The sequence below is a fragment of the Pyrus communis genome, chromosome 7 (assembly GCF_041283825.1).
Source record: "Pyrus communis isolate YQ-2024b chromosome 7, ASM4128382v1, whole genome shotgun sequence".
Classification (NCBI taxonomy): domain Eukaryota; kingdom Viridiplantae; phylum Streptophyta; class Magnoliopsida; order Rosales; family Rosaceae; genus Pyrus; species Pyrus communis.
In genome coordinates, this window is record NC_142571.1 from 23,151,527 (window position 1) to 23,164,060 (window position 12,534).

The 12,534-nt window shown below is 38.2% G+C and overlaps 1 protein-coding gene, 1 long non-coding RNA gene and 1 other non-coding gene across 3 annotated transcripts; all 3 read right to left on the reverse strand.

Annotated features, from left to right (window-relative positions):
* Positions 1–3,630: 3,630 nt before the first annotated feature.
* Positions 3,631–5,332, reverse strand: LOC137735768 (uncharacterized). The gene is made up of 2 exons (XR_015964113.1): positions 5,047–5,332; positions 3,631–4,552 (listed from the first exon to the last, which is right to left on the reverse strand). It is a non-coding gene; the product is annotated as an uncharacterized LOC137735768 (long non-coding RNA).
* Positions 5,333–7,813: 2,481 nt separating this feature from the next.
* On the reverse strand, positions 7,814–8,733 carry LOC148695912 (uncharacterized). The gene has a single exon (XM_088696596.1). It carries the CDS (start codon positions 8,680–8,682, stop codon positions 7,972–7,974), a length of 711 nt encoding a protein of 236 aa, XP_088552722.1. The 5' UTR covers positions 8,683–8,733; the 3' UTR covers positions 7,814–7,971.
* A 3,571-nt stretch (positions 8,734–12,304) lies between these two features.
* Positions 12,305–12,376, reverse strand: TRNAP-AGG (transfer RNA proline (anticodon AGG)). The gene has a single exon. It is a non-coding gene; the product is annotated as a tRNA-Pro (tRNA).
* Positions 12,377–12,534: the final 158 nt, after the last annotated feature.

Here is a 12,534-nt window from a genome sequence, read left to right on the forward strand (position 1 = left end):
GTGATAGATTGTTAAAATTGGTAGCTTTTAACCATCGGAAACAAGAAAAATCTTTCCATCTTGTGCATCTGAATTTTTTTTTTGAAGAAACAAATTTTTATTGCAAAGAAACAATAAAAATATAAAAGTGGACAAGAAGTCCGCAAAGGCACAAACAAAACAAGATGAATAGCACCATCACCCAGACATTTAGAAAATATAAAAACAACACAAAACTAACTAATAACCGCATTTCAGTTACGTTAAATTTTTGAAGAAAAAAAAGACAAATCTCTAAATTCTGTAGTAAGCGAAGCCCACAGAGATGACCATAACCGAACATTATCCCACATATCCTCCCTTCTACAGCTTTTGTTGTCCTAAAAAATCTGCTTGTTTCTTTGCATCCAAATGACCCAAAAAACAGCTGAAACTATACATCCCCATAGGACCTGGATTTTCTTCCCCTTTCATGATAATTTATGTTCCTCTACCATAAGAGAATAACAATGCCTGGGTAAAACCCAATTGATACCAAACTCCTTAAACAACTTCAACCAAAGGTTTAAAGCCATCGAACAGTGAAGACACAAATGATCAATAGACTTTGAACATTTCTTGCATAAAATGCATCAATTAGGTTGTAGACATGAGCTAGGTCGTTGTTTTTGGAGCATGTCACAAGTGTTAATTTTCCCATGAGCCACTAACCAAGTAAAACCTTCACTTTATTAGGAACTTAAGATTTCCAAACCAGGCCATAAGCCCGAAATACCCTATTAGCACAATTTTTGAGAAGATAATCGCAATAAGATTTAATAGAGAAGCTTCCTAAAGAATCAAGTATCCAATTTCTTTTCGACTTTTTCACAGTTTTTGAGGGGTGAATGCCAACCCGATCCAAATTTGTCAGGAAAGATGACAATTCGTCTAATTCCACATCACGCAAGTTCCTTCAAAGCCCAAAGTCCCAATTCGAAGAATTTTCAGCAAAACTAGCCACACTAGAAATACTCTTGTTATGAAATCTAGATAAGTTGAACAACCTAGGAAATGAGACTTGTAAAGATCTTTCGCCCAGCCAAATGTCTTCCCAAAATCTAAGTTGATCTCCTTTACCAGGAACAAAACGGCAGCACTCTAGAAAAGAAATATACCCTTGGGAAATATCCTTCCAAGGACTTCTACTTGTTCCAAATTGAACTATCCTGGAATCCCAACCATTGTCATTAAGACCATACTTGCTTCTAATCACTTTATGCTAGATGGAATCACTTTATGCCAGATGGAATCACTTTCGACTGGAAAACACCATAACCATTTAGCTAACAAAGCTTTGTTTCTTACCAATAGATTTCCAATACCTAAACCCCCTTCGTCTTTCAGTTTTGAAACTGTCTCCCAATTAATGCGGTGATTTTTCTTATCTTCACCAACACCAACCCATAAGAATTTCCGCATTAAGCTTTTTCCAAATTCCTAACTACTTCTTTAGGAATCTTGAACAAAGATGGAAAATAAATTGGTAAACTTCTTAACATCGATTGAATTAAAGTTAATCGTCCCCCTCTTGAAAGAAAAGCATACTTCCAACTCAACAATCTCTTTTCAAAATTTTCCACAATCGGGTTTTGGAAAGAGAGAACTCTAGGATTACCTCCTAAAGGAAGACCCAAATACTTGACAGGCCAAGAACCCGCTTTGCATCCCCACAAACCAGCCAAACTCTCTAATTTTTCTTCCTCCGCATTAATACCCATTAAAGTGCATTTGCCCTTATTCAACTTCAATCCAGAGATAAAACAAAAACAATCAATTACTGATAAAAGATTAGTCCAACCTTGTTCACTGCCAGATAGAAAAAAGATTGTGACATCGGCAAATTGCAAGTGAGTAACTTCCACATCTTCATTACCAACACACAACAATCAGTCCACCCTCGATGGCTCTTCCCAGTAATCTACTGAGGATGTCTACTGCAATATTAAACAATAAAGGCAAAAGAAAATCGCCTTGTCTAGGTCCTCTTGATGCTCCAAACTTATCCCTTGGTCGGCTACTTATTATGATGGAAAAGTTGGTAGATCTCAAGGAGCCCAATATCCATTTTCTCCACCTATCACCAAATCCTTTTCTTTCCAACACATTAACTAAGAAATCCCAATCGATGTGATCATAAGCTTTTTCAAAATCAATTTTGAACACAAGACCTTCATTCTTTTTCACCCTTGTTTCCTCAACCACTTCGTTGGCCACTACAGTTGTATCAAGAATCTGCCTTCCTTTCACAAAAGCTCCTTAAGCCTGTGAGATTGTGCCACTAATTACCTCCTTTAGTCTAAAAGCCAACACTTTTAACAAAATCTTGTCTAAACTCGTTGTCAAGCTTATATGCTTATAATCAGCAACACTAATTGAATTTGCTTTCTTTGGTACGAGACAAATGTATGTTTCATTTGTGACTACGTTGATGACTCCGCTACCATGAAATTCATTGAAAACCCTCACAATATCAAATTTTACCACCTCCCAATGTTGCTAAAATAATTCCCTAGTAAAACCATCAGGACCTGGTGATTTATTACCCCCACAAGAACACTGTCTTTTTTTATTTCCCCTTCTTCAAAAGCCCTCTCCAGCCATATTGCTTCCTCTTCCCTGATTAGACTCCAATCAATGCCTTCTAAACCCCACCTCACCTCCGAATTTCTAGAATAAAGTTTTTCAAAGAATTGAATCAATTCTTATTCGATGACTTCAATATCTTCCGCAATTCCTCCCCCTTCTAGCTCCAATTTATCAATAAAATTCTTTTTCCTTCTCCCTGTTCGCAATTTTGTGAAAAAAAAAATTAGTGTTACTGTCTCATTTTTTAGCCCATTCAACTTTGGCTCTAATTCTCCAATGACTTTTTCCTTCAAGCAACAACTCCTCAAGTCTTGCTCGTAAACCATCTATTTCTAGTTTCAAGGAGAGATCAAGACCCTCCCTCATCTCTGTAGCATCAAGCTCCAATAGTTTATCCTCCACTTGCTTCTTTTCTTGGCCAGCATTGCCAAAAACTTCCTTGCTCCACTCATTTACTTCAGGTTTCACCCAACAATAATATTGAGTTCATGTTCTTATTGGGGTTCTTTTGTGGTTTTGTTGTCCATGACCCGTGAAGATGAGGCAAAAGAGATTGAGAAGTTTATGTCATCCGCTGCGTACATTAACTCAATGGGCGAGCAATACAAACAAGGCTATCGGTTGGAGCTTCGTCAAGGGTTTGAGATATTTCGCTGCTACGAAATGAAACTGGATGTCAACCGAAAATAGGTGACCATTGGCTATTACAAGGCACTTGCCGTTGGGGGCACTCGCTAGATTGCTTTACGGTTTTTTCCTGTTATGGATAATTTGAACTCTTTTTTGCATCATTCAAATTTTCTTACATTTCGACATTCCATGTGTGGTTTGTCATAAGAAGGACCTTAATGTTTCATTAGTTCAATAACATCTATGTAATTTGTTATTGCGAAATGAGCCATTTGCTTAATCTTGGGACAAGATAAGACTTTGGAAAATGCACAAAACATGATTAAATGATGCACATGTCATGCGCATTGCATGCTCAACACATACACATGGTATGCACATTGCATACTGAAATTACTAAAATTATAATAACATTTACATGGCAAAACGAACATTGATCCGCTAAGAACTAAAATTACGAAAACATGCATATGGTAAGACAAACATCAATCCGCTAAGTACTAAAATTACATAATATTTAAGTGAATAAACAACAAAGTGTATGAAACTTAAAACAAACTGAATTAAAAAATTTAACAAAAAAATGTAGTCAAATAAATGTTGTTCGAATATGACTTCACAGAAATGCACCACAAGCTTCAGTCTGAAAAACCCGATGTTCTTCATAACAACATTATCGATGGCTAAGCCGGTGGATAGGTAGTCGGCAAATTTAAGCAAGAAAACTTTGCAGTCTGCCCTACCACAAAACAACAAGTGCACGTTACAACGCACTCGATATTTGAGACAAATAAAATGAACGAAGTGGACGAGGTAGAGTAGCCCCATCTTGTACAGATCGTCTTGGTTTTGGCAACCATAAAATTCGTCTTCCAATTGTTTCAACAATATCTTCTTCTTTCCCCTGAAATTCGTCTCTTTTATACGACATTCCTCTTCCTTCTCTATCGGCAGGAATTTTCCAAACTTTAGTCCTATGATCAACCAAAACTCGAGGCTTCCGAAATTAAATCGCAACATCTTCCCCAAATATGAAGGATATGGAATCATCGATCACTGTATCCTTAATAACCCTAAGGATATCATAGTGGTTCAATTGCCCAAACCAATCAATGCAATCCACATGAACAAGATGACCGAAACAAGAATCCTCAAATTTCTTTAGTTGGTCTTTTGAAAATCACCCTCTTATATTAGAGAGACCCTGACGTATATGATAAACACGAAATGGTGGCAGGAAATACCTTATCAGGCAGACACAAGTTCCATCGGAGGATAAGATTTGACTTCGGACTTGCAAGATTTTCAACACAACCTTTAAATCCAACAATGACAACCATAAGGTTTTATACGCAAATCAAATTAATAACATAAACATGCACACAGGATATGCATGGTATATACACATTATATGCTTAATCTACAGAGTATGTGCAGTCTTTCTTAACCTACATAGGATGTGCAGTCTTTCATATGGATCAAAATCAACAAAATCATGAACCAAATTCAAGCAAGTATACCCTACATCTACACCATACAACCAAAGTACAACTTAATCAATTAATTTCCAAAAATAGCATATGCACATGCACAGAATATGTACGCAATATGCACAAATGAAATTAAATATAGATCGAACAAACTATGAATAATTAACTTCAAAAATACATGCAATTACACAACCCTAAAGCCTAATTTGTTAATTTTCCCTAAGTTAACTGTACAAAACTGTCAATCACACCCAAAACCCTAAATTCCCGAATTGGGAAAACCAAAGTTCTAATAATGACAATTTGATTCAAAACGTACCTCTTTTTTATTTTGCCGTTAAAATTGTATAAATTGTTGGCCGCAAAACTTGCAGAAAATCTGAGTTAAAACGGCGCCGGTCGGAAAATTGGAGAAGGATTTGGGTCGCAACGGTTGGAAAATTGAAAACTTGGCATTGGTCAGAAAAGTGGAGAAGGATTTGGAAACTTGGCGTCAGTCGGAAAATTGAAGAAGGATTTGGCTTGCACCGTTGGGGGTTGGGGTTCGTCGAGCTGGGGGTTGTGAGAGAGGTTTTCGAACAACGAAGGAGAAAATGTTGATTGGGTCTTCGCAATAATCTATTTATATGGGGGGACAATTTGATCATTTTAAGTTTTAGGAAAATCCTATTTCCGTCATATTGTTGTGCATGTTCTGTGCATATCCCAAAAGTCCTATTTTGATCACAAGATTAAAGAAATGTCCCATTTCCTTCAATTTCCCTTTTTTTTTTAATCCACCCCTTGTATGTTTAGCACTTATTCATCTCCTTTTTGTTATAATAATCCTACTCCCTACCCCAAACAAGTCATGTTCTATCGCCAATCCATCAAATTGGTATGCATCATCAATGTCATCAACCACGACAAATACCTTCATGCTGCCAAGTCTTTTCTTTATCACCTTAGCCCCTTCCACAACACTACTTATATTAATGTCAGGTCGTTTCAAAATATCTCGAAGAAGTTTTCTTTCAAAGCAAGCGTATTTTTCCTTTTACTCTTCATCTCTTCAAGGTAACATTGACCACTGAAACTATAGTGATATTCCCTACAGATGGCTCTTGCAAGAGTTGATTTACCTATACTGCCCACCCCAAATTCCAATTATTTGAACATTAGTTGAACCTCCAACATCTCGTAATTAGTTCTGAATTCTTGCACGCGAAAAGCTATTCCGCCTGAGCACTTGGACTTTTTAAGTCTTTGGTTTTCAATAGTCCCCTGATGTTGATATGATCTGAATCTTTAAGCCCTATTCAACCTACAAGTAGCATAAGAATGGCTACGCAAGACGAGGGAAGGAAGAGGGAAGGAGCAGAGCTCCAATATATTTTTGTATTTGATTTGTATTGTAAAACTGATCTGATACAACTCCACATACTTCTTGCTTCATATACTAGCTCCGACACACTTTTGCCAGCGGACATTTTCTAACAAACTCAATTCTAATTATGATTAAGGCAATTACAGATCATAACAGATATCCCCAACAATTTTCTTAATAAACAATCCTCCATGTCTGACAATTAAATTCAAAATTATACGAAAGTAAGACTCATCATGCAACTGCAAGTTTTATATGAACTAAATGCCTCTTTCATCTTGATTAGATATTTTGATAGCAAAACGTTTTGAATAAATTATATTTGATCGAGGTGATTAGTTAAGCTTAGCTCAACCATGTTTCCGAAATGCATTATAACCGTATTAGTTAAGCTGAATTAATTGCTCCTGGCCTAGTATCTGGGTTTGACAAAATGTAAAGGATTCGTCCTTCACGCATTACCATCAAATCAAGCATGTGACGTGTTTCACATGCTTATTTTAACGGAAATTCTCATACAATTAGGCGTAAATGATCAAGCTTCACATTTTTTTTTAAAATTCAGATCCCAATGCTCTGAGCTTTTTCCTAAAAACGTATAAAATCAGAGTCTAATTATAATCTCCTTATTTTTGGTCGATTATGAGTCTTAAAAGCTAATACAAGAGGTTGGAATTAAATTTAGAGGGAGAACTAAAATAAGAAAGAAAGAAAAAAAAAGAAATATTGAAAAAGGAGAAATATGTTCAACTTTTAAGAATAAATAAAAAATATTTGACATGCAAACACTTGTAACATACTATTCTTTTTCGAGTAATGATATTTATATTATATTTCTATACCATCTTAGGTGACATCTGATGTAAACAGCTACATCATTTGAAAAATTTGCAAAATGCAAGAAAAGGAAGAAGAAAGAGTCCTCGTATACCACAATCATCATTTAACTAACTAGTTTTTCTTAATTATTAGTTTATTAAATAATGAACTAAATTTAAAAATCTGATTAATTGTAATGATGTGGCTATCTACATCAAATACCACCTAAAATAGTATAAAAATATGGTACAAAAATATAATATGAATAACATTACTCTTCTTTTTCACTTGTGTGTTCAACTTCTGTAAAAAAAACAACTCTCTACCATTTTAATTTATATTTTGGATGTTTGAATTTGACAGAGGACTTCCGATGAATGCCTAAAAAATAAACCCCAAAATGAGATACACAATTTTTGACCGGGAAATAAAAAGGAATTTAGACCAACAACTACTTTTGACTTTTTTAAGCTTTGTTTACACGTAAATGGGTTCGTGTGTAAGGTCGTCGTACATGGTAGGTCATGGGTATTGTGTGAAAGAGCATTGGACATAAAAATAAAGAATTATGTTATTCACATATTTATTTTTATTTTTCATACACATTCGTTGATTTTTGGTAATTGATATCATCAATTCATTCGATTTGATAATAGAAAATTAAGAAAAATGTGTAAAAAGTAAACATTGATGTGTTGGTGGCACTACCCAAAATAATGCTCGACTAACAAAATCATGAGGTGAGAGATGGAGGGTGATTTTGTGATTTTATCTTTTAACCCGTAGGGACATGTAGTTGAGCGAATAGGAAGAACTTCTCCTATGCATGATCAAGCAAATTATTATCGATATCATTTCAACGGTCTTCAAATTTAGTTTTTGTAGTATTATTCTAAATACATATATTAACATCAGTTGTATTCATCCTCATATAATAATGGTATTAAAAGAAAACTTTGTTTGTACATCACAAAGCAAAAATATTTGATAGAGAAAAAATAAATACAAATAATTATAAATTAATATTTAAAAAATCCACAGTAATGTACGACTGAGAACTCAGTCCACACGCGGGAAATCGGAGAATTCTACACGGGTTTTAGGCGATGTAATACAACCAAACGATGCCTTCACCAGCGTGCTCACGAGGTGGGACCTACACCTGAGCGGCCGAACCAGGGTCTTGTGAGCCTTATCACCGTCGGCGGCGAAAGCAGCAACCAGCTCGCCTGAGTGGTCTCCCTCGGCGATCGGGAACATTGGCCCCGGTGCCAGCCGGCTCTGCCGCCTCTTGATGTCGCTGAGCTCCATTTTGGGCTGGGGCTTGACCAGCGACCCGATCAGGGCCGTCCTGTGCTTCTTGGACTTGCTGCTCTGGTACCGGCAGCTGCCGGCCGCCGGCGAATTCGGCCTGAAGACTGACGATTTTTCGAGATCGACCGGCGATCGGACGCTCTGCGATCGTTTGAAGGAGTTGGTCTTGAAGAGGAAGAGGCCGTTTCGCGGGTCCCTCTGCACCAATTTCGTGTTTTGGGGGAAATCGACGTCGTCGATGGTTTTGCCGCAGAAGACGACGGCGGAGGAGTCGAGCTCGAAGTCCGGGTGGTCGATGAAGAACTCGAAGAGGCTGTCGGGGGTATCTGGGTATTTTCGGGGGGAGGGAGAGTAGCTGTCGTAGTGGTCGTTGTAAAGGGAGAAGTCGCAGAAGGAGAGGGTGTCGTCTGCGTCGGACTGGTCCTGCGGGACTGCAGTGTTTTTGGTGTCGTCCATTTTTTGAGATAGCAAAAGCTGGGATTGGTGTGACAAGGAGAGTGCGGGGAGTGGGTTTATATACGGCTGATGGTGTTTGAAATTTGAGGTGAGAGAGAGAGAGGAAGCGAGGTGGGGTGGTTCCTTAAGCAAGGTGATTAGCTTAATTAATTAGTGATTAATTGGGGAGGGAGAGTTGGTTTGGTTTGGTGACAAGGCTTTCTGGAAGGGGAGGAAAATCAAATGCAAATTAGTTGACTAGTGACGGGAGAGGAAGGAGTATATATATATATATATATAATAGGAATTGGATCATCTCTTGATCAGGAGATTAGGATCCTCCTGATCCATTAACACAGGTCGTTGGATTTTGATCCAACGATTACAATTATTATAACTTTTAAAAGAACCTCCTATTTGTTGCCGTTGGATCAAAATTTAACGGCCCGTATTAATGGATCAGGAGGATCCTAATCTCCTGCTCATAGGAGAGGATCCAGTTCCTATATAATATATGTGATGGGATGAGCTACTAGAAGAGTGCAAATGAGTCAGCAAGGTAAACATTGGGTTCTTTTTACAAATAATTAAATGGATTAATGTTATTAATGGTAAAATCTGTTTCACTTGATCCTGCCCAAACCCTACCCCTTCTTTCTCTTGTCATGGAAACGTGTAGTAACAATGGCTGGCGCCCTGCTGGCCTTATTGTCGAATCGCCAATGACTCAACTTGCAATTTTTATTTTAAGATTATCATTCAACAATCAGCGCAACAAAATTAGTGAAACTAAATGTCGACATGTAGTCTTTTAATTATAAATTAATATTTATAAATTGTGTTTGTATAGTTATTTGTTTGAAAGTGCTTTTAAAATAATTGAAAATTCTTTTAAAGAAAATATATTTGGATTTCAAAATCACTTTCATGTGATTCTTCTAGGAAGCACTTCAAGTGCTTTTTCAGGATTCACTTGCGTTTTTGCTAAAGAGTGGTTTCAAAAACATTTCCACTAATAACGTTTTTAGTTATTTTAAAAGTATTTCCAAACAAGTCCATTAATTGTGTTTGGGCCTGAAATGAGAATTTGCGCCGAGAAGGGTCGACCCAAGGACCATGGACCTCAGCCAATATGCATCATTCAGGCCAATGGGTTTTTAACCCATAAATAGGATCAGTTCGACTGAGTTCTTATGAAGGAAGAACTCTGATGAGATCAAATATGGGTGGCTCAGTCGAGTTCTGTACGATTTGAAAATTGCCAGATATCAAATTGAGCATTGGATAAATAGGAATTATCTCAAGGATCAGAATGCATGCGCGATTGGATAAAAGATGAATGAGTCTCATAATGAGACTAGATTCAAAGTCCTAGTTAGATTCAAAGAGGCTAAGTCTAGATGGAGATAAAGTTTTGGCCACGAAAGGATAAGGGGAATATTCAAGCAGATGCCAAGCAAATACAAACTCATCAGGACTCTGACTCGACATGTTTTTTTTTATCACATATGCCTTACCTATAAATAGAGAAGGCTCTGCAATAGTAAAGGCCCTTTCAACTCCAATAAATAACTCAAAATGCTCTACATGAAACTCTTCTCATACATGAGAAAACACACTAATTATCCTAACCCTCGTGTCATCTTCAGTTCGAATCGAACAAGTGAACAACATTGTGTTGGCAACCAGCAACACCTTAATTTGGATAAGTGAACATCACTAGAGCCGTAGAACCAGGTGATCTGAAGCACCTTCACTTTAGATCAATGAACAATACTACTTCTGGTTGGTTATCTATCCAAGTCTCGACCGGTGAAGAGTTTCTAACTTTTTCAATGAAAGATGTCACTTCATTAGTTTCTTAGCAATGTGAAGTGTTCTATGATTTGTTACTCTCAGGTGCATTTTGCAATTTGGCATATAGACGACCGAACCACGTTCAACATAAAAATGCTTATCTCCTTTGAGTACATGTATCCTTACAGCCTGATACAATTTGGCACACATATATTCTTACGAGTATAGTCGAAGTAGCCAAACCTAGCGCAAGAAATCCTGAATTTCGTAGTAACCTTGTCTTCAGGTTCTAAAACTCAAGGTCGAGACGTGCTCTTTCCTCGGGCTATAATCGCTCGAGAACACAAGTCATTAGCACATTTGACACCATCACCACCAGATTTATTATACTCAAGCAATCGAGCTCGGTTAAGAGTTGGCAAATCCGCATTCACAAAGATGTAGTTAGCTCATAATTACTTGGTCTGCGCATCACGTAGGCTTTGTAATTTTAGGGTCAACAAGTTCATATCACTATATTACACCATCATTCTTATGCTGGTGAAAGAAGGATTGTATATCCAAATGACTTCAAAATGGAAAGTGTATTCTGTAACTAATAGAATTAAGTGATCAAGCTCCTTTAAACGGAGAAAAAGATGTATTACGCTTCTTCATCGCTTTCGATAATAAAATTTTTGCAATTAGTTTTGTACATGAGGAAGCTACAAAGCAAAAGATAAACAAATTTAAATTAATCAGTTGCTTGATTCCTAGTCCAAGACTTGGAACCCACTAATCCAGGTCGTAAGTCCAAGTTGTCCAACGACGACCCAACTCAGACACGTGGCATACAACCAAGAGTCGCCTTAGCCAACGCGTTTAACAAGTGGAACCGACACCTCAGCGCCCTCATCAGCCGCCAATGCCCTTTACCGGACCCACTCCTTCCACCGCCCACACTCGCTAGCTCCCCACCGCTTATCACAGGGAACATCAGCGCCGGAGTGCGCCGACCCTGCCGCTTTCTGATCTCATTCATGTCCATCTCCGGTTGGTACTTCACCAGTCCTATCAGCACCTTGTGCTTCCGTGAATTGCTCGACGGCGAGTGCGACCGGCAGCTCAGGAGCTCCGATTCCGACCGGTAAGAGTGAGGGTGGGAGGGAGATGAAAATTTGAATGATTCGGATCGGGAGAAAAATGGGTTTTCGATTTGAGGCTCCTCGTTCCGAAGGTCGATTGGTTTTCCGCAGAAAACGACGTCCATGGGGACGTATCCGCGGATCGGGTCTACCGGGAATTCAAAAAAGGCATCTGGGTCGGAAGAATAAGAAGCGGAGGCCATAGGGTTCTCCTCCGACTCCCCAATTTCGTCGTGTAGCGGGAGATCGCAGAAGGACAGTGCGTCTTCTTCGACTTCTTGCCGGTTGAAATCTGAGAAATTTTCCATGTCTGTGAATCTGTGATCTGGGTAGTGATAAAGTTGATCTGTTTGTGTTGCTGGATGTGTTTGGTGATTGGGGATAGGATCTGTGTGTGTATATATATGGAGGGAGGGAGTGAGGGCTTCTAGAAATAGGATATGGAAGGTTGGTGGCGACGTGGCTTCGGTGGTTTTGGTTTTGGTTTTGGTGCTTCTGGAAGAAGAACAACTTGGTGGCTTGAAAAGTGATCCAAAAATAAGGGGAAAAAAGGACTTAGTGGAAGTCCGGGAGAGCAGTCAAAAGAGGAAAATGGTTAAAACCCGCGAAAGAGAGAGAAGACGTTTGGGGGAGGTGGTTTTTCTAGAAGGACTCGAGAAACTGGTGGCTGCGTGAAAAAACCGAAAGCAGGAAGAAATCAAAAGAATAAAAAGGGGAGAAAGGGGGCATTCCGAGAATTGAACTCGGGACCTCTCGCACCCTAAGCGAGAATCATACCACTAGACCAAATGCCCACTGTTTTCTGGAAGGTTCATGTGTTTTATATTTGTAGATAAAAGTAACATTACTACAAATAGTCTTTTTTGCGTAATTGTAAACGTCAAGTCTTCGTATCCTATTGATGAAACTAAGGTCATTTTCAACCAAAAGGGCTAAGTATAGTCCCGTACAA

Excerpts from the sequence above, each read along its gene's own strand:
- LOC148695912 (XM_088696596.1), bottom strand. The coding sequence starts at position 8,682 with ATGGACGACACCAAAAACACTGCAGTCCCGCAGGACCAGTCCGACGCA.